The sequence below is a fragment of the Papio anubis genome, chromosome X (assembly GCF_008728515.1).
Source record: "Papio anubis isolate 15944 chromosome X, Panubis1.0, whole genome shotgun sequence".
Taxonomy (NCBI): domain Eukaryota; kingdom Metazoa; phylum Chordata; class Mammalia; order Primates; family Cercopithecidae; genus Papio; species Papio anubis.
In genome coordinates this window covers 2,068,026-2,089,442 of record NC_044996.1, presented here as the reverse complement: position 1 = coordinate 2,089,442, position 21,417 = coordinate 2,068,026, and the positions used below count along the sequence as shown (strand labels likewise).

The 21,417-nt window shown below is 54.0% G+C and overlaps 1 protein-coding gene across 3 annotated transcripts; it reads right to left on the bottom strand.

The window, feature by feature from the left end:
• Positions 1-109: 109 nt before the first annotated feature.
• HAUS7 (HAUS augmin like complex subunit 7) lies at positions 110-20,393 on the bottom strand. 3 transcript variants are annotated; one of them, XM_021933074.1, is made up of 10 exons: positions 20,213-20,393; positions 18,922-19,037; positions 16,574-16,641; positions 14,221-14,282; positions 8,796-8,887; positions 8,156-8,314; positions 7,928-8,027; positions 7,206-7,430; positions 6,230-6,344; positions 110-384 (listed from the first exon to the last, which is right to left on the bottom strand). In XM_021933074.1, the coding sequence occupies exons 1-10, from the start codon at positions 20,318-20,320 to the stop codon at positions 281-283; spliced, it is 1,149 nt and encodes a 382-aa protein (XP_021788766.1). In that variant the 5' UTR covers positions 20,321-20,393; the 3' UTR covers positions 110-280. The 3 variants fall into 3 exon arrangements, with proteins under 3 accessions (XP_021788766.1, XP_021788767.1, XP_009196748.2); XM_021933075.1 differs by having other exon boundaries at positions 110-351; XM_009198484.4 differs by lacking the exon at positions 110-384 and having other exon boundaries at positions 5,857-6,344.
• Positions 20,394-21,417: the final 1,024 nt, after the last annotated feature.

The window sequence follows — 21,417 nt, the reverse complement described above, 5'->3', positions numbered from 1 at the left end:
GCCTCGGCCAGCCTGCCCAGACCTGGGCCACCTGAGCAGCTCAGGATGAGGGGGGGAAGGAGAGAGACGCGGAGCTGCAGAAGCAGAAAGCAGGCTGGAGGAGACTGCGTAGAAACCGAGGCTTTCTTTGTGTCCAAATCAAACCACCCATCTTGTCTCTCTGTCCCCAAAGGGGCCAAAGGTCCCTGCCTAGAGCACAACGTGGGGCTGCAACGGCTTCTGCTGCCACAATCATCCATCCTCGGCCAACTCGATCTTGGGAGAGGGCTTCCTGCCCCCACTATCCTGTGCTTTTGCGTGGGCCATCACTGAAGACTTTGTATTTCTCCATTAGTTCATTCATCTTGGTAGCTGCAGAGGAAAGAAACCAACAGGAAAGCGAGCCTGGCGCAAGAGGCGAGGTGCCTCCTGCCCGCTGCCCAAGGCACATGTCCTCAGCTGATCCTCCTTGAGCCCCAGCTACCACCAGCACGGCAGGGAAGGGACAGGCACTGCCGAACTGGGAGCTGCTCAAGCTCTGTGGGGGCCAGGCCAGCAGCTTGGGAGCCCTGGGCTGGGTCACACCAACCGCAGCACAGTTCCGAGACCCAGGCCAGGGTCTGCTGACCCAGCTGTGCCCCCGCCTACCTGCCCCCTGCCCCCAGAGTTCCAGGGGCAGCATATGGCACACAGTGAGGAGGCAGGGACTGTCCTGACTTCAGTGGCACGTTCAGTATTAACCAGATGGATAACTGCACACACAACAAACCCAATCACAGACAGCCCTAAGGCCTTGGCTGCCCAGCCAGGTGGCGGGCGTGGTGACTGCACCACACCTTATCTGCCATAACCACATCTGCCTCTCAGTCGCCAACCCTAGACCATGGCCATCATCCCCCTCCCCCAGCAGACAGAGGACGACAACACAGCCCCTCACCTGCCCTGCCTGTCCGCTCCCCATCCGTGGCCCCACTGTCAGCTACACTTTGCCTTTTACATGTTGAGGTCATTAGCATTGACATTAGGTGCTGTGAACCCTGAATTTGTCATCCTCTGCCCATCCCGAGGGTGACTCTGAAGCTCAAGAATCATGGGGTGTGCCTCAGGGTGACACTGAGCTGGGGAATGTGCTCAGCCCGCCTGGAATTGCCTCAGGACCCTCTCCACTAGCCATCAGCTTCCAGTGGCGTCCCAGCTAAGGGGCTTCCTGCCGCAATGCGCACTGCTCTAGACTGTTTTCCTAGGCTCCAGACTGTGTCCCTCGTGTGGCATCTGCCCTTATCAAATCGTCTAGACCTCCATCCCAGCCTTCCTGCTCTGCCCTCACTCTTGGTGCAGAGCTTGGCAGGGTCCAGAGCCCAAGGCCGGGTGTGCAGGGCCCTCAGTGCTTGTAAGGCATCCTGGCTGCTCCTGAGGCCACAGGTTGTCTCTCCCGAAGCTTTGGCCCCAGCCCTTGGCCCCTGTACTCCAGATGACAGGAGGTGGGTCCCACCCGCCCTGTGCTCAGCACCTGCACTCACCTGGCTTGTTCTGTGTGCCCGCCTCCTCCGGAGCCCTGCCCTCCATCTCCCCTGCCCCCTTTCCTGGAGACCCTGTGCCTGGCTGGGGCCTGCACGACGCTGATCTTTGTGCTGGTTTTTCTGTCTCTTTTCTCTCTTCTTAGAGATCCCAGCCTCATTTCGTTTCTAGTCTCCTTGTGGCTGGGTTTTCACAGCTGTCCAGGCACGTCTGGAAGTCGCACTAAGTGTATTCAATAGTGTCGGAAAGTCCTTTGGGTCAGATTTCCTGCTCATCCAGGGCTTTCTTCTCTCCTGCATGGGGCTGCTTTTCGAGCCGCCGCGGCTGGGGAGAGGATCTCGGTAGCTGCCGCTCCCCCTGGTCCGCTGTGGTGGAGCCATTGCCTGTGGGGTATCTCTCCGGAGGACAGTTTGGAGGAGTTCCACAGAGGTGAGGCAGGGGTCAGCTCTTGCCCCATGGACCCTCAGAGGCTGCGAAAAGGTAGGCTTCACCCGGGCTGCCGCCAGCCACATCAGTCACATCAGCCACATCAAGAGCCAAGCTAGGAGCCGCTCAGGCTCTGTGGGGGCCAGGCCAGCGGCTTGGGAGCTGGTTTGCTTATTCATTTCCATCATTTTCTTCACAGAAGAACAGGCTAGGGTCTCGCCGGGGGCCACTACCCCATGCAGGTGGCCCTCTCCAGACCTGCTTCACCTGTGCCCTCTGCTTCCATCTGCTCGCCACTGCCCCATCCCCGGCACCCCGCTGCCCCTTGGGCTGTCCTCTCGGCTGCCGCCTTCCTTGCCCGCTGAGCCCGTCACCACTTCCAGGGTCGGTGGCATCTCTCCATTGTTGGTACCCTCAACTCTCCTGCCCTATTCTTGCACTGACAGTATTGCTTCGGTTTCCAAATACATTGATGTTTTCATGGCAGTGAGGTTTCAGGAAGCCTGGGGGGTGACTCCTGGTGGGTGGTGCTGACCCACAGTGCCAAGGCCCTCCCAACTCACAACAGGCCACGCCCCCGGCAAGAGCCCAGAAGTCACACCAGCTGATCCTCACTTCATAGGTGGTGCCACACCTCCAACAGAGCCTGGCTGCGGGCATGCAGATTGCTGGGACGGGAAACAGCACAGAAACACAGGCCTTCCACAGTGGGAGGAGGGCCACTGAGACCAGGGCCCTCAAGGGGTCAGATGGGAAACAGGACAAGTAAAGAACCGTCCCGAGTGGCCTTTGGCGTGGATTTGATGCTGACCCTTTCTCTGGTGTGTCCAGACACTAAGAATTCATCTCAAACCAAATCAGGATACTGAACTGATGAGAGCTGAGTTGAGAGCCCCAAGAGAGGCCAATGCCCGCCCTGGGCCTGCTCCCCTGGCGTCTCTCCAGACCCCCGAAGTGGATGGGGCTCGAGGGTGAACAGACACTTCCCTGTACACAATGCACTGCCCAGTTCACACAGCCTGGACGCAAAGGGTGCCCTTCTGGTAAGAACAGACACTACACTTGATCTTAGCCAAGAAGCGATAAAGGGCTTTTCTGAAAGGCAAGACCTGCCACCAGTCCTATGGTGCCACAGTCACAGGTGAGATGGCACACTGTTAAGAATACCAATTATCATTATAAGAATGATGGCATAGATTATAAGCAGTTTACTAACAGCAATTATAAAAACTGGGGAGAGAGTCATAGTGACAGTGGTGATTAGGATAAACGCTATAATAAATTTTAAAGTGGAGGGTTCTGTTGCAGCTCAATCGGCAAGAAGAGACTCCTCAGGGCCTGGTATACACGGGGCAGATATGTGCCAAGGCCAAGAGCAGTGAGAAGCCTGGCTCTCCAAGGAGACAGCTGGCTGGAGGGTTCATTCAAAGACAGTCTCGAAAACGAGGGTTCAGAGGCTATGGACTTTAAACCACTACTTGGGGGTGCAACAGTGGAAAACATTTACAGCAAATGCTTTAGCTGCTGCTGCCTGAGGCAGTGCATAATAGCCGGGGCAAACAAGAGACTAAACAAGAAGCTCAGAAGGAGGGCCTGAAGAATCAGAGGTCCACAAAAGCTCTGTAAAGCTCTGGCACAGTCCTGGGAATCTGAAAGACCATGTGTGTGTGCCGCGCTGTGAAAATCCCAGAGAGAGAGAGACCTGAGAAAGCCCTGAGCTCTCACCTCTGGCTGACCTTGAGGTTCTGAGCAAGCAAGACGTGAAGGAGAAACAGCTGTCAACTGCCTGGCTGAGTGTTGTTGAAAAACATGAATGACACATCTACAGAGCTCAAAAAGCTCCCAATGTAATAAATTCACAGTGATTCACACGAAGACACATTATAATCAAAGTGTCCAAAGCCAGGGACCAACAGAATTTTGAAAAGAAAGTGAAGAGACTCATCATATACCAGCTGGCTTTACATCAGAAGCTTTGGCAGCCAGAGGACACTGAAATGACACATTCAAAGTACAAAAGAATTCTATATTCAGCAAAACTATCCTTCAAAGATGAAGGAGAAATGAAGACATTCCCAGATAAAAAATGAGGGAGTTCATCACTAGTGAGCCTTCCCTACAGGAAATACTAAAGGTAGGCCTCCAGGCTGACATGAAAGGACACTAGACAGTAACACAAATTCACATGAGGAAATAAAGAACTCCAATAAAGGTAACAACATTGATAAATATGAAAATGTGCACAAATGTACACATTTAATACAGCTTCATTCTAATGAGCAAAGTTTTTGTATACAATTGAAATTAGTTTGGTAATATACTGTTTTCAGTTAGGATGCTAAATGCAATTCTAAGGGTAACCGCTTAAAAATAACTTTTTAAAAAAGTGTTAAAGAAACAACAAGGGAATTAAAATGGTATACCCAAAAATACCTAACACTAACGTATTTTGCTTTAATAGGAAAAAGTTTTTGTATACTACTGAAATTAATTTGGTACTAGACTGTTTTCAGTTAGGATGCTAACTGTAATTCTAAAGGCAACCACTTAAAAAATAACTTTAAAAAACAGAGTTAAAGAGGCTGGGCGCGGTGGCTCATGCCTATAATCCTAGTACTTTGGGAGGCCAACACAGATGGATCACCTGAGGTCAGCAGTTTGAGACCAGCCTGGCCAACATGGCAAAACCCCATCTCTACTTAAAAATACAAAAATTAGTCAGGCGTGGTGGTGGGTGCCTGTAATCCCAGCTACTCGGGAGGCTGAGGCGGAATCACTTCAATCCAGGAGGTGGAGGTTGCAATGAGCTGAGATTGCACCACTGCACTCCAGCCTGGGTGACAGAGTGAGACTCCATCTCCAAAAAAAAAGAAAGAAAAAGAAAAAGAAAAATATGTTCACACAAAGACTTACAATGTACATAGCCAAAAAGTAGAAACCCACGTCTACAAACTACAACAAAATGTAGTATATCCAGATAATCAAATATTATTCAACCATGAAAAGGAATGAACTACGTGGATAACCTTTACAAAACTTTATGCTCAGTGAAAGACACCAGACACAAAAGACCACACATTGTTATTCCATTTATAGGAAATGTCCAGCACAGGCAAACCCACAGAGACAGACAGCATTTCTATGACAGTGGTTGCCAGGAGTTGAGGCTAGGGAGGGATGGGGATTGGCTGCTAATCATGTGGGGTTTCTTCTGGGGGTGATAAAAATGTTCTGGACTCAGATGGTGATGAGAGGATGGTTACACAACTCTGTGAATATCCTAAAGACCATGAAATTGTACACTTTTAAAAGGGCAGATTTTATGTTATATGAATTTGAATTCAGTAGATCTGTTATTTAAAAAATAAATTAGAAGAGGTAGAAAACTGGCTTTACCTTCTTTCTTTGAGTTTATTTTGCTGTTTATTTTATTTTCTAGCCCCCTGAAATGTGGTATTAGTGCAGGGATAGCAAAAAAAAAAAAAAGGAATGAACAGAACAGAGGAGAACCCAGAAACCCACACATAACGTATAGATACTTAATAATTAACAAGAGTGATGGTATTGTAGATCAATGAGAGAAAGAGTGATTTCCAGTCAATGGTGCTGCAACAAATGTGTATCCATATAGGATACAAGGAAACTAGACCCCCACACCTCACTCCATATGCAAAAATCAACTCTGGGAAGATGGCCCTCATTATAAGCATTTTCCCATTTTCCTTAACTTTCTTTTTTTTTTTTTTTTAAAGACAGGGTTTGTCACCCAGGCTGGAGCACAGTGGCGTGATCTCGGCTCACTGCAACTTCCCTCCCGTGGGCTCAAGTGATCCTCCCACCTCAGCCTCCCACATAGCTGAGACTGCAGGTGCATGCCACCATGCCCAGCTAGTTTCTGTAATTTAGTAGAAATGCAGTTTTGCCATGTTGCCCAGGCTGATCTCAAACTCCTAGGCTCAAAGTGGTCCATCCTCCTCCGCTTCCCAAAGTGCTGGGATTACAGGCATGAGCCACCATGCCTGGCCCAAGTAACATTTTTAATTGCCAAATACTATTCCATTCAGGCATTTGCTATCATTTGCTTCACATTTTCTATTACTGGGTTACCTCAATTTTCTAAGATGAGTGTTTTCATTTGATAATCCACTGAAAGCATTTTTTCAAGTGAAGGAAAACATGCATTAGAAAATGAAAAACAAAAGAAGGGGCCGGTCCCCAAATGCTCCTCCAGGGTTAGTGGAGCACAGAAAAGGGAGCCCGCACATGGGGCAGCCCCAGGCAGAGGACCAGGAGGGTGGCCACATACCTAGACTCATGACGGAGCTGCTGCCGCCCCAGCAGATCTGCTTGCCTTGCTGCTTCTTCACCGTCTCCACAGTTTTCGCAGAGGTGTCAGCAACTGCCACGACCACTTGCAGCAGCTGGCGGGGAGGGAGGGAGCAAGCCAGCAACCGGGCACTAAATGCCACTAGTCTCACCTAGCGATGGCATCTCCTGCTTCCCACCCCCGTTCACAACGATCAGGTGGCACTCACCCAAAAGACAGTCAAGGGTAAGGGACAGAACTCCCAGCGGGAAAGTCACCAATCAGAGTTCTCAGACCTGAGTCCCCTCTTCCTGACCCAGCGGGGATGCCACACTATCATGTCACTCTAGCAACCCTCGATGCCTAGGGACATGCCAGCCAGCACTGCATGTCCTCCCAGTCCCAGCAACTGGCAAGGTGGGAAAATAAATGTCCCAAGAAAAATGGACAGGAGAGGCCTTTGGCCTCACCATCCCTGATCGAGGAGTCTCACAGGACCAGCCAGTTAGAGGTTGGAAGGCTTGGAGCCTCTCGGTTAAAAAAACAAAATAAACATCACGGAATCCTTGAGCCAAGGGCAGAGTTGCGCATATAACAACTGTAGTCATCATAACTAAAGCCGGCCTTTTAGGTTGGCCTCTGGGGATCTCACATGTGGAACAACAAAACAAGCAAACATTGATGAGCCTGCTTCCTCCCGTCCTGTCTGAGCAGTCTCATGGGCAGACAGGCAGGCGCTGAGATGGGCAGGTCCACAGACCAGAAGTAGAACCTGCCCCAGCCCACTGAGGGGCCCAGAGCCCTGCCACGCCACTGGCCCGCAGGGAGCCCAGCCCAGCTCAGCCCCTCCCAGCCCCTGGTCCCGCCCTGTGGTCCCTTGTCAGGGACTACTGAGGCCCCTGAGCCCAAGCAGGATATAAGCTCTGAGTGAACAGGGGAGGGGGGCAGTTAGAGGGGAGGGGAAGGGGACCCTTACTTGGCTGTAGGAAGTCAGATTCTGGTGCGTGGCCTGGATGATGGGGCCGCACGGGTGAAGGTCAGGGCCTGGGCGCTGGCAGCACTCGCCCAGCTCATCGTCATAGACTTGGAGGAAAGCCAAGATTAGCTGGTGGAAGTCGGAGGTGACCAGACGCAGCTTCTGGTCTAGGGTGCTCACGTCGGCTGCGCCCGCAGCGGCCCCTTGCTTGTGTTGTGCAAAGTACTGCAAAGCCAGAGGCAGAGTCCCTTGAGGCTGCCCTGCCTGCCAGCCAGGCTGCCACCAGCCCTCACCTCAGACACTGCACAATCAGGGTGAGGAAGAAAGCTTCCAGAAACAGGGAGACAGGGAAGCTGTACCGAGCAACTCAAGCCAGGGCAAGACCTTCTGGCTCCCAGCCTCAGCCCCGTCACTCACTCTCCCGTGGGCCCCAGTCTCCTCCACAATCAAACAGAGGCCAGGTCAAGGGCTGCCAGGAGGACCACGTGCGGCAAGGCACATGGCAATGTGCTCAGGCATGGGCACCGCCCAATACCTGAGGCTGATCCCTTCCCCCAGCCACGGCACCCACCTCTCACCTCCCCATGGACTGAGCACCACAGTATTCTAGAACATGTCAGGCCCAGTGCACAAGCAACCTCACTTAAGCCTCACATGCTGAAGGAGGTCACAAAGCAGGGCCTTGCCTCCAAGCTCCCCCTCCCAGGAGCTAGCACCCTTACCTCCGTTCTAAGCGCATGCAACTTGGCAGCGCTCTCCTGCAGCTGCCTGGCCAGCTCCGCCAGCTTCTCCTCCTCCTCGGACTTGGCAGAGGCACTGGCCCTGCAGGAAGAGAAAGGGGACACCTGCAACTCACTGCTGCCAGGGTTGTCTGCAGTAACAGAACCAAGCAGCCTGGGGCTGGGATAGCAGGCCAGGGTGCTGCTGCCAAGGCCTCCAGGAGCACATACCACTGCCAGTCATCACTCTGCTTGTTGAGGAGGGACTGCATGTCCAGGGGCCATGGGTCGCACTCTGGATTCAGGAGCATCTGCAGGTGGGGGCTGGAGAAGAGCTCCCCCAGCAAGGCCTCGTTCTTCTCCCTGGTGTCCTCGAAGTGCTCCATCAGGCTGCAAAGGCAGCCCCCAGGGCCACACCGTCACAGGCCAGAGCACTGGCCCAGCAGGCTCTCAGCCCCACAAGGAAGGCCCCAGAGGCACATCGGGGCTAGGCACAGAGGCCAGGACCAGCCCCACCGTGCGGAATCCTGCCCCACCTGTCTGCCCTGGCTCCTCCATTTTTGTCCGCCTACCCACCCACCCATGGGGCACCCTAGGTGCTCACCCTCCTCTGTGCCTGGCCCGTCTGCTCTGAGTCCCACATCCCACCTTCACTCACCCCCAGGGCCTTGGGCAGCAGCCAGCACCCTTGGGACACAGACGCCCCTTGCCCGTACGCTGCCTGGCCCGACTGGCCAGCCAGATTCCCAAGGGGGGTGTCCCACCTCAGCCAGCATCAGAAGGGGAGTGACACCCCAGCCCCTAAAAGCTCTAGAACTAGGACCAAGAGAAGCCCGTGAATACTGCCCACCTGGGCCATCCACACCTTTACCTCGAGCAACTGGAGCACCCAACGGTCAGGTTCCGGATGGCATCAAGCAACTGGTCCATGAAGTGCAGCTGCTTCTGGGCGCAGGCACAGCCCTGGGCAAGGAAGGCCACAGGCATTCAGTGGCTCCCCCTAAGCCAGGCCAATACCAGCTGTCCCCAGTGCCCCTGCCCCCACATGCCACCCCTGCCAGGAGCCAGTGGAAAGGAGGGGTCTGGCCCATCAGCGACTCTGTGCCTGCCCGGCAATGTCTTGGACTAGCGAGTGCTCCCTGCCTTGGGCTGTAATGATGCTGGGACCACATGCCGGAATGGGCCAAGCACTGCGGAAACCTATGAGAGCGTGTGTCTGTCGTGCAGCTGACAGCATGGCTTGCTGGGTGGGCGGGCAGCACACAGCAGGGTCTGCTGTGACAGAACACAGCCCACAGGGACACCTCCAGGACAAGGCCTGTTCTCCTCCAAGGATTGCCGTCCCCGCTGGGAACAGATGAAGCTGACAGGATGGGGCTGAGCGGTGGCCTGCTTTCCAGCCAGGGGACTGGCGTTCCAGCATGGAAGGCCCAGGTTCCAGGAGCAGCAGCTCCTGAGGGGCTGACTTAGTGCCCCACTCGCCGGAAAGGTGAGTGAGATGCCCATGGGAGCCACCCAGCCAGGAGCTCAAGGCTTCCAGAAGCACAGCTTTCTCCTCCTTCCAGAAAAGGGAAGAGGTTCGCTGAGGACTTCCAGGACCTGAGAGGCTATGCCTGCTCCAGAAAGCCCCCATCCAGACCCACTTCTTGAGCTCTGAACATCCTAACCACGTCAAAAGGGTCAACTCCATGGGGTATGAAATGCCACCAGGAGTGCCTCGGCCCTTTCACTGTGGCCTGTGCCTTCAGTGCCAACTTGTCATGCAAATGCTCCTTGGGGGGCTTGGTGAAGCTGCCAGAGCGGCTGGCTGAGCCAGTCCGTTCTGGTGCATTCCTCAGAACAGTGTATGGCAGGCGGGGGCAATGATAAGGTAAAATTGGCAACACTGTCAATAGCATAGAGACTGGGCATCACCATGACATCCAACTGAGGCAGATTCAGGAGCACAGGTGCGAGAAGCTCAGGGCACCCAGGACAGGGGTGATAGCACTGGGAGGGCTCACTGCCTGCATGGTGGTGCTGGCCACAATCATGTGCTCCAAGGTGATCTGGGGGCAGCGGGCTGCCACGTCCCCACAGCACTGACCTGGCCTATCTAGATGCTACACAGCAATGGAATCGTACACAACCAAGCATGAGGCTGGCGAGGATCACGTGTGTCCTAGTGCAGATCAACGGTTGATTTCCTTTTTATTGCTAGTTAGTTTATACATTCACTAGTTGATGGACATCTGGGCTCTTTCCACTTTCGGGCCATTAAGAGTAACACTTCTATGGACGCTCAGGTATAGGATTTTGTGTGCATGTGTATTTTCACTTCTCCTGGGTGGACAGCTGGGACTGGAACTGCTGGGCCACGGGGTAACTGTGTTGCCATCTTTCAGGAACTGACAGACTTTTCCACAGCAGCTGCACCACTTTATATTCCTATAGCAATGCAGGAGGGTTCCAATCTCTCCTCATCCTGGTCAGCACTGGGATTTTCCTTTTATTTCTTAAGCAACAGGGTCTTGCTCTGTTGCTCAGGCTGGAGTGCAATGGCACCATCATAGCTCACTGAAGCCTTGAACTCCTAGGCTCTCTGTGATCCTCCCGCCTCAGCTTCCCAAGTAGCTGGGACTACAGGGGTGTGCCATCACATCTAGCTAATTTTTTACTTTCTGTAGAGACGGGGTCTTACGATGTTGTCCGGGCTGGTCTTAAACTCCTGAGCTCAAGTGATCCTCCTGCCTTGGCCTCCCAAAGTGCTGGGATTACAGGCATGAGCCACCAGGCCCGGCCTCCTTCCTTTTTTGATTCTAGCCATCCTAGTGTGTGTGTAGTGGCATCTCATGATGGTTTTGCTTTGTGTTGCTCTAATGGCCAGTGATGCTGGCCATGTTTGCATCTGCTTCTTGGCCATTTGTTCATCTTCTTTGGAGAAATGTCTATTCAGACACTTTGTCCAGTTTTGAACTGGGTTTTCTGTCTTTCTTATTGAGTTGTAAGGGTTGCTAAAAGATTTGGGATACAAGTCCCTCATCAGTCATGTGATTTACAACTATTTTCCCCCATTCTGTAGGTTTTTCTGTCTCTTCACTTTCTTCATGGTGTCCTTTGGTGGACCAAAGTGTTTCATTTTAATTAAGTCCAATTGATCTGCTTTTTCTTTTGTCACTTATGTTTTTAGTGTCAAATTGATGACTTCATAAAACATCATTATGAACACCTGGATTTGGGCGTACGTGGAGTGTGCCTGTCTACTGCAACCCCTATGCTTAGGAGGCTCCCACTGGCCCCTCTCTGACTACTGCTAGTTGGCTCCTGAGTTCCTCGGACATGACCCAAGTCTTGGGTGACTGCTGCTCTCTGTGTTTCCGCCTGTGTTACAGCCGGGATGTCATCGTTCTAGGCATTTTCAGGGCATAAGATAAGGAAATACATACATGTTCCTTAAGGTAAGAATACATTAAGAGGATGGGCACAGTGGCTCACGCCTGTCATCCCAGCACTTTGGGAGGCTAAAGTGGGAGGATCGCCTGAGCCCAGGAGTTCGAGACCAGCTTGGGCAACATGGCAAGACCCTGTCTCTACAAAAATTTTAAAAATTAGCGGAGTGTGGTGGTGTATGCCTGTGACCCCAGCTACTCAGAGGGCTGAAGTGGGAGGATCGCTTGAAGCCTGGGGGCTCATGCAGATATTCCCAATTAAAACTCAGGACTACAAGGGTTGACCCTACCTAATGATCTTAAATCTGTATCTCCTTTCTCCCTCCTTCAACTCCCAGGTCTCAATAATGCCAACAGAATTCTCCAATTCCTTTGTTTATCCATAACAAGGAATGCAATCCTGCTACGTGCTGCTGCAACATAGACAAACCTTGAAAACCTTGTGCTCAGTGAGGAAGCCAGGCACCCAAGGCCACATATTCCAGCACTCCACTCCAATGACATACAGACAGATGGTAACTCAGTGGCTGCCACGGCCTGTGGGGAATGGGGAGTGGCTACTCAGTGGTTCAGGGTCTTTTCGGGGTGATGAAAATGTGGAACTGGATACAGGCGGTGGTCATACAACATTGTGAATGTACTAAAGACCACTAAATTGTATGCTATAACACCGCTTAAAAATTGAGGACGAAGTTTCAGTTTGGGAAGATGAACAAGTTCTGCGGCTGGATGATGGTGATGGCTGCACAGCACCGTGAATGTGCTTATGCTCCTGGACCGCACACTTAAAAATAGTGAACGTGGTACAATTGAGGTGATGTGTATTTTACCATAATTTTTTAAATTTAAAAAAAAAAAAAAAGAAGAAGCAGCGAGCTCCCACAGGGCCTGTTAGGAAATTGTTTTTCATGGCTGACATGGTAGATTTTATGTAAAGTGCATTTTGCCACAATGCCAATGTGGAAATATAAAGCAAGCACAGCGCTCCCGTGGCTGGGCAGAAAGCACGGGGCAGGTGCTGGCACGCTCTGAGAAGCGAATGGCAGCACGTGGGTCAGGGAGGAACACCAGGATTCTGAGTTCTCCTGCAGACTGGCAGGGGGCTGGCCGTGCCACCACCGTCACGGAAGTGGGTGGTTTATGTCTGGAGAACAGAAAAAGGGAGCCCCAGGGAACTAGAAAGTATTGAAGAGACAGTGGAGAGGAAACAGCTCAAGAAAGTGACCCCACAAATCTATAATGCCTGGCCTCAGGCCCACCTGTGCATGAGTGGCTCTGATCTTGATGAGCCCAGCAAAGACTCCCAGGTTGACCACTGGGTGGCGCACACACAGGGGGGACCCGAAGAGCCATGCAAAGGCTGCAGAAACAGAGCTGATGCTGGAAGGAACCGCAGGCAAGAGGCGGGAGGCAGCTGAACTTGCTGCTTAAACCTAAGCAGGTCAAGTGCCTGCTAAAGCACAAATATTTATACAAATATAAATTGTGTGGAGAATACATTCTCCCAGAGCCAAAGTAATAGGTAAAATGTCCAGAGAACTACTTGGCACGTGAAGAACCACGGACTCTCAACCACAGGAGAGAAGACTCACTGGATATGGACTTTGGGTGACAATGTGTCCATGCTGGTTCATGGACTGTGACAAAGGAGCCACCGTGTGCAGGGTGTCCATGGCGGGAGAGGCTATGTATGTGTGGGGCACGGGGCCTGTGGGGACTCTCTGTGCTTTCTGCTTAATTTTGCTGTGAACCTAAAACTACCCTAAAATATTAAGTCTATTAATTAAAAAAAAAAAGAAAAAAAGACTTCACTGGGCAAGTGATCCAATTAATAAGTGGGCAAAGGACATGAATATGGAAATGTTTCCAAAGTGTATACAGAAATGGCCAACAAGCTCACAAAAAGACACTCCATATCATCGGTCATAGGGAAATGCAAATCAAAACCATAATGAGATACCACCCCACACCGAGCAGGGTGGCTAGAATCAACAAGACGGATGCCAGTGAGTGCCCGTGAGGATGAGGAGAAACTGGAGCTCTCCCGCACTGCTGCTGGAAAAGGAAGATGGTGCCGCCACACTGGAAAACAGTTTGGTGGCTCCTCAAAAAGTTAAGCACAGAGTGATCCTGTGACCCAGCAATTCCACTCCTAGCTATACACCCAAGAGGACTGAAAACACGTGTTCAAACAGCCAATGTGCATCTCACATGTATCCATTGACATCTTATGCAGTGTGCCACTGCATAAGTGACCACCTTGGGCACGTGTTCTCAGGACCTCCTGGGACTATGTCATAGGCCATTGGTCACGTGAATAAATCTCTTCAGACATTAAAAAAAAGAAAACCTGTTCAGTCAAAAAACACATGCAAGAATGTTCATAGTAGCGTTACTCATAATCATCGAGTGAAAACAATTATTTCAAAATTTAGAAACGATAAGGTGGGTGCTGGGGTTTCTTTGACCTACCGCGGGGTAGATGAGGGACCTCGGGAGAAACTCTCAGGCCACAAGGGCTTGGGAGCCAGGCGCCGGGATGAATGAAGAATGAAGTCATCAACCAAGGACAGGACACTCTCCATCCCACTGGTCATCAGAAGCCAGAGATCTGCCCCTACCTGCACAGCTGCCCTCTCCCCTGTGCTCCAAGGACAACCAGGGTCTACCCAAGAGAATTCCAGCAGTTCTGGCCCCAGGGATGCCTAGAGAAGCAGCCTGCCCGAGCACTCAGCCAGCCCCAGGGCCTGAGGAACTTCAAAGGCACTAGGGGAGGAAAATTCTCCCACGTCAGCCGGCACCACGAGGTTCCCTGCCCAGGGCAGAAAGTGTGCGTGTCATCTGCAGAGCAGACAGGGGCCCCCTTACCTTGAGGAGTTCCTGGTCATCTGGCGCACACAGCATCAGCTCATGGCTCAGCTTCGTCATTTCTGTTGAAACACAAAGAGCCCATCACGGCAGGCACCTGCCCAGACAGCAGCGAACAGAAGACACCCGGGAAGCCCAGTACCTACAGGCCAGACTCAGTACAGGAGACCAGTGTGAGCCAGGAGGCAGGTGGAAGGCACCCAGATGCCGGCGCTGCCTCTTGCTGAGTGGCCCCACCCCTCTCTGGGCATCAGCTTCCTTGTCTGAAAATCAGGAGTTGTACCCAGTGCTCTCCCAGGTATGGGGTCACTCACTCTGGCTTTGAGCAGAAGCCAGCAGCTGCCTGAGGAGTGGACAGGGGTCAGGGAACCTCTATAGTACACTGTGTGCCACCCTCTCCAAAACCTCACAAGGCCAAAGCAAATGGAATCACTGCTCCCATCGGGCTATGTCCTAAAGAACCTTCGTGCCATCATCTGCTACCACACTGCCGGCAGCCCTGCGGGTGGCAGGCCTTGTTGCATTTCATGCATGGGGAATCTGGTGCCGTGCACACTGCAGATTGTCCAGCCACATCTGCCAGGATGCCCAGGGCATTTTTCTGAGTAACTTGGAGCCATAAAGCCTGGGGCTGATGCCAGACCTGTCCCTCCACCTAGCCCTGGAGGGTCTGTTGCAGGAAGTAAGCAGAGTCTCTGTGGGGAAGCACTCAGTAACCCCAGGACCACCACACAAATGCCAACTGCACGCCTAGGCAAGCCTGTTCCACCACCGCCCTTAACCCCACATCCTCAAGTCCTCCCTGACCCCTCTCTTCCTCTCAGCGAGTCCAGCCAACCCTATAAATCCAGGATCTGGCCAGCGCTGCCTCCTGCATTCCCCTCCAAACTTTCACCTGGACCACTCGCTGCAAGAGCCCCGCGCCGTTCTCCCTGCCTCTTCCCCGGGCGCCCTATTCCCAGCACAGTGGGCCAGGGGTCTCGTTACAGCCAACAGCAGAACTCGGCCTTCCTTGACCCACACGGCCTGGCCTGATTTGGCCCGTCCCCTCCCAACCTCACTCCTTGCCCTCCCCTGCACTCCAGCTACACCAGCCTCCTTGTTGTGCCTCCAAGCTGCCAGGCACAGCCCACCTGGGGCCCTGTGCACATGCTCTTCCTCTCCACACATGCCACGCTGGCTTCCGCCCCTCCTGCCGTCTTATGTCAACAGCACCACCCTTCCCCCAAGCCCTGCAGGATCCCTCAGCCCTCAGCTGGCTGTTCCCAGTGCTTCTCGCTGGCGGATGCGTGGACAATTCTCCTACCCTCTCACACCTGTCTCTCCCTGCTAGCATGCAAGCGCCACGAGGGCAGTGGAACTCACTGCTGTACCCCAGGACCAGAAATAGTACCTCGCATGTGGTGGGTGCTCCTTAACCATTTGTCGGATGAATTCCTGAACTATCCTCACGCCCTACTGGTCCTGGTCTCTCCCACCTGCACTCTGACAAGTCTGACACTCAGTGTATTCCCGTGAGGTAGGCAAGACTGGGTTTCATCCCCACTTGACAGGAGAGAAAACAGGCTGGGAGTGGCGGTGTCAGGGCTAAGGCTGGGCTAGGTCGCACATGTGTTGGTGTGGGTCAGAGAATCTGGACTGTACCAGACATGGCAGCTCCGGGGAGAAGGGCAGTGCCTCTGTGTGGCCCAGGTCTGCCCACTGGCTGCTCTAAAACACCTCATTCTTCTGGCCCACCTCAGTACAGGGAGAACTGGCCCCAGATAACTCATGTGGCAATGCCAGCTGGGGCAGTGATCAGGACTCCAGGGTCCAGTTTATCTACCCTGGAGTGGCCAGAATAGACATAGGCCCATGAAAAATTTGATCTTTGACATTCCACCAACTTCTAGAGAGATCACCATGAAGGTGAAAAGTTAGCCACCAACTTGGGGACTACAATTTTGCTCGCCTTTATCTAACATTCATTACCAGGTTAAGTACAGTTTCTACCAAGAAATGATGGAAAAGAGGTTATAAGGCAAGCCCCGCTGGAGAGCAACAGGCGCCCCTAGAAATGCCACCTGTAGACAGCGTGTCACACACCACTGACACAGGAAGACGGAACCACTGCTGGCATCGGCAAGAATCTCTGTCTCTGGCCACCAGCGCTGCAGGGACTGATGTGCTCTAGGTCCCTGAGAGAGGAGTTCTCCCACCTGCCATGCCTAGGAAAGGGTGGGGTTCAAGAAGGCTCTAGCAACATCCACACCACGTGCACCACCTAAAAGAAAACGTCGGTCCAATGGAACATGCACCATAACTCAATAAGGAGGCTGTGAACAAGCTCAGAATAGACCAAGATTCCACCTACCTTGGATCTTCACCTCTGTTGGGACCCCTTTCAGTGAGCTGAACCTGTCCTGCAGTGAGGGCCAGACCCTGCAGGGAAATAGCAGAGCTGGTCAGGCTGGAGACGGCCAGAAAATCCCCCTGGGCCTTCTGCACGCGCTGGAGAAAGTGAATTCCTGTGTATGTGCTCAATGCCACGGAACAGCTCACTTTAAAATGGTTACTTCTGTGTCACATGGATTTCATTTCCATGAATTATTAGGGAAAGAATATTCCAGGAAGTTTACCTCGGAAATGTGATTCTGGATACTGAAATGAAAATTCTTCTCAAGACCAAAAAAAAAAAAAGATGGCTGCAGCAGAGGCACAGAGGGAAGCCGCCAGCACTCGGGGCTCTTTCTCGAAATGGCGGCGCGGGTAGGTTTTGAGGGCTGGCCCCGGGCTCCTGGCACCCTCCCCAGCCTCACTTGGGTCAGCATCAACTGCTCCAGGGTGGAGCACCTGGCCCTCTGCAGAAAAGGCTTGTGAGGCCTGCTTTCAGCCATGTGCGGGCTCCTGCTGCGAGTCTGTGGTCACAATCGAGGCTCATCACCTTGGGCACAGTGAAGGCCTGGCTTTGACTGCAGCACACAGGGGCCGCTCAGAAGCATGACACCTTAAAAGCCATCTGGTGGGCAAAACCAGATCCACACGCACAGCGCTTGGAAGGTAGGAAGTCCCAGAACACCCAGACACGCGCCGCAGGTGACACACAGTTCAGCCTTCCTCTGGGTCTCCTCCTTCAGGGGAGCACAGCCCAAGCACTGCAACCCCAGCCCCAAGCCCCAAGCCTCAAGCCCAGTATGACACTGAGGCCCAGAAACATCCCTCCAGCCACTGGGGCCACAGGCTCTTACCAGGGAGCCCCAGGCGCCTGCCGCCACAGCAGCCTTTCATAACGAAGGAGGCGCTTTCCACCAGGCTGCCGGAGTCTGGCTACACCTCACCACTGCCATCACTCTAGGAGCCTGCTGACTTGTGTGGTGGGAAAGGGCTGGTGGCTGTTCCCTGAAGAGGCCACACTTGCCCCAGGACTGCAACAGAGATCGAGCTGGGCTTGGCTGCCTCCACAGCACCACTCGCCTCTGTGACTTATTAAGATAACCGCGGGTTCTGTGCAAGTGGGGTTGGGGAAGGAAGGTGGAGGCCAGCAGGCTGGGCTCTGACAGCGGGATTGCCAGAAACGTCTCTGAGCACAAGGCTCAAAGAAGAGGGCACTCACCCAGCACTGTGCAAGGCCAGGCACAGTAAACCTTGAACACACTCAAAATCCACACTGCAGAAGCCCAAGTAGCCAGACTCAGTAAAGGCTATCATTCAAGTCACCGCACCATCACAGCAGGGGGCAGAGCAGGAACAGAAAGTGCTGGAGGCCTTGGAAGCCCCAAGGAAACCCACAGGGCCTTGACCTCCACAATCCAGGGGGCTCCATGAGCTCTGCCCCAACCCACACCAAGGACCAACACTAGGTGCAGCTTCCAGGTTCTACTGAAAGGATATGGAAAGGCGGCCCTAAATGGGACTGACAGGGTACAGTCACATACAAAGAAAGGCAATGGGAAATTCACAGGAAAACTCCCATCCATCCGCTTCTCTTGTAGGACTCTCAAAACACCTAAGGAATTCTTGCCAGCCCGAAATCAGACAACATCATCATATGCTCCCTGGCGGCTTTTTCAAAGGATTAGGTTTCTGGTACTTACAGAAGTACTACAGGTTGAATACCCCTAATCTGAAAATCTGAAATGCTCCAAAATCCTAAACTTTTTGATCGCTGATATGACGCTAAAAGAGATGCTCATTGGAGCATTTGAGATTTCGGATTTTCACATTAGGGACGCTCAACCAGTATAATGCAAATATTCCAAAATCCGAAGAAATCGAAATCTGAAACACTTGCGACCCCCAGACATTTTGGATATGGGACATTCAACCTGTAGAAGCACCTGAGGGGCATGGCTTTGGCCTCCTACCCGTCCCTCTCTGGCCAGCAGGTGACCGCAGTTCCCCGAGTGCCCCCAGCTTCCACCTGAGTCAGGCAAATTTGCGCCCCCTCCCACAAAAGCCTCCTCCTGGGAGCTCGCTCAAGACCCTCACACTCCACCCAGTCATCTCCAGTCCTGCCTCACCTCCCAGGCTCCCAGGTTCCCAGGCCAGGGGCTGGTCCCTCCAGGGCCAGCAGTGGCTGCCAGACAAGCCGTCCAGGCTAGCAGGTGGAGCCCTCTGGGAAGACAGCTACTCACAGTAACCACAAACCCCATCTTCCCCAGGTGGGGCTGGGTGGCGCCCACGCACACCCCAGGTGGGAAGAGGAAGAAACCGATGCATTACCGGGTACACATCCACTCTAGGATCTCCAAGCGGTACTTTGAGGGGCTGCACAGCAGTTCCTGAATTGTCTTTGGCTCTGTGATATACAGACCCTCAAGGAAGGGGCAGTTTAGGTCCTAAGCAAGGAAAAGGAAAGCAACATTCACTGAAGGTCCCAGTGTACATCATTTTATTTTATTTATTTATTTACTTTTTTGAGACGGAGTCTCACTCTGTCACCCAGGCTGGATGGAGTGCTGTGGCATGATCTCGGCTCACTGCAGCCTCCACCTCCTGGGTTCCAGTGATTCTCCTGCCTCAGCCCCCAGAGTAGCCGGGGGATTACAAGCACGTGCCACCATGCCTGGACAATTTTTGTATTTTTAATAGAGACGGGGTTTCACCACGTTGGCCAGGCTGGTGTCAAACTCCTGACCTCAGGTAACCTGCCCACTTCAGCCTCCCAAAGTGGCGGGATTACAGGCGCGGGCCACCGCGCCCAGCCCTCAGTGTACATCTGCAAGCTCCCATGACCCTTTCCTTTACCCGTGTCCTGCCATTTTGCCAAGAGTTCAAGTTCCCGCATTCTTAACCCCACATCTCCCGCGGCATGCAGACCCCACCTCTTTCAAGTACTCCCACTCTGGGCTCTTGTGGCAGCAGGACCTAGGAGCAACGCCTGAGGCTAAGACTTAAGAGAGGGTCCTAGGTTTCGGGACTGAGGGAGAGGGGAGAGGAAGAGGGGCCACTGAGCCAGTCGTGGACAGGATGGGGGAGTGGCTGGGGGGAGCAGCGAGCGGGCCGAGGGGACCTGGGACAGCTCCCTGACCTCGTAGGCCAGTTTTCCTCACTGTTGCAGTGAGGGCTCTGTCCTGTGGGGCTGTAGAGGGCTTCTGGAAGCTATCACCCCCGGCATCTGACACCAAGCCCTAGTCTCGCTGACTTGACAGAGTGGCACGAGGCTCTGCCCATATGTCCCCCGAGACTCCGCAAGATCCCTAAGGCCAGGCCTGCGTCCTCTGTGTCTGCACTTGCTCCGAGCGCCCAGCCCGGGTACTGCAGTTCCACAGGCGGTGCTGGCCCCAACTACCAGGCACAGGCCGTGGAGACAGCAAGAGCGAAGGCCTGGGGCACCCCAAAGAGCAAAGATGAATCATCCACAAGCACCCCCTGTTGCGGGGGAACAGGGCGCAGCCGGAACTGGCGACGGTGGCCGCGTGGCGCAGCGGACTTCCGCAGCAAGCCCGCCCGGGCCTCGGGCAGGGCCCTCCCCGGTCCCCTGCCCTGGAGTGGCTTTCTGGGCCAGCGGCACCTTCAACTTCCCGAACACCTCCACAGCCGCCCTGAACACGCTGCTGTCGCCCTCGTCCTCTGAGTAGTCGTCGCCGCCGCGGCCGAAGCCAGCCTCCTTCCCCGCCATGTTTCGCGCTCCGAGCCGCGCCCCGCCTACGCCCTGGTCTCACTGGCCGGCACGACCGCCAATCAAGTTCCAGTGTTCTTCCCGCCCACCCGCCTGCGCCCACCCGCTACCCCACCGACACTTCCCATTGGGCGGCGGCTCCGCCGGCGCGGGCCCCGGGCTCCCACCCTCGCCCCGGCACCACCCAGGGGCAGGACCACAGGGAAGCGGGCGGGGCGGACACCGGGAAGCGGGCGGAGCGGACACGGGGAAGGGGGCGGGGCGGACACCGGGAAGGGGGCGGGGCGAACGGGCCAAGCTGGCTCTCGGTCGCTGGCCTTGCTGGCGTCGCCCCTGCTGCCGGCCGGGAGTGATGACGCGTCGAAGCGAGACTCTTCCAGGAGGGGGCGCTCCTGCCTTTATCGGGTTCTCCTGGGCCACCACTAAGGGGGACTCTGGTTCCCAGGAGGACCAAGGGGAGCCTTGGGTGCAGAATGGAACTGGGACTGAAGTGTTCCTCTCCCAGCACGGGGCTCTGTCTTCTCTTCACCATGCTCACGCTATAGTTAGAGGGAAATTTCTTGTCACTCACCAGCTATAGGCCTTTGAACCACTTACCTAACCTCTCTGTGCCTCTTTGCCCTCACCTAATGGAGCTAATAAGAGCACTTTCCCCAATGGGTTGCTAATGAGGATGGCAGGCGGTAATAATTCCTATGGAATCCCTGGGAAAGTGCCCGGCGCATGCAAAGCACTATGACAATATATGCTGGACCCCGCTCCCTTCACGGCTCCTGGGGTTATCTGTGGCTCCTTCCTATCCTGTCTACTTAACAAATTTTTCTGCATCCCTCAGGCCCCTCAGACTCAATGTGTCTGCAATGAAATATGTGAGTCCCTCCTCCCCCAAACCTGCAAAGCCCCCAGCTCACTGAATGCCCCTTACCCTGGGACCTGCTGATTGGACAAGGCAGGAAGGAGTTGGAGGGTGGCTTGTGCCCAGTAGCCAGGAGACAGCAGCAGGCAGCTGCCGCCCGTCTGTCCCTCCTCCGTGCCCTGCCCTGCCGTCTCCTGGAAGGTGGGATCAGGGGGCAAGTCTAGAGTCAGGGAGACCCAGG

Bases quoted from the DNA above. Each gene is read 5' to 3' on its own strand.
- HAUS7 (XM_009198484.4), bottom strand. From the start codon at position 20,320: ATGGCGGGGAAGGAGGCTGGCTTCGGCCGCGGCGGCGACGACTACTCA. The intron at 8,028-8,155 runs GTATGTGCTCCT...CTCTTCCTGCAG, and splicing joins CAGAGTGATGACTGGCAGTG to GGCCAGTGCCTCTGCCAAGT. The intron at 7,431-7,927 runs GTAAGGGTGCTA...CTGGCTTTGCAG, and splicing joins TGCATGCGCTTAGAACGGAG to TACTTTGCACAACACAAGCA.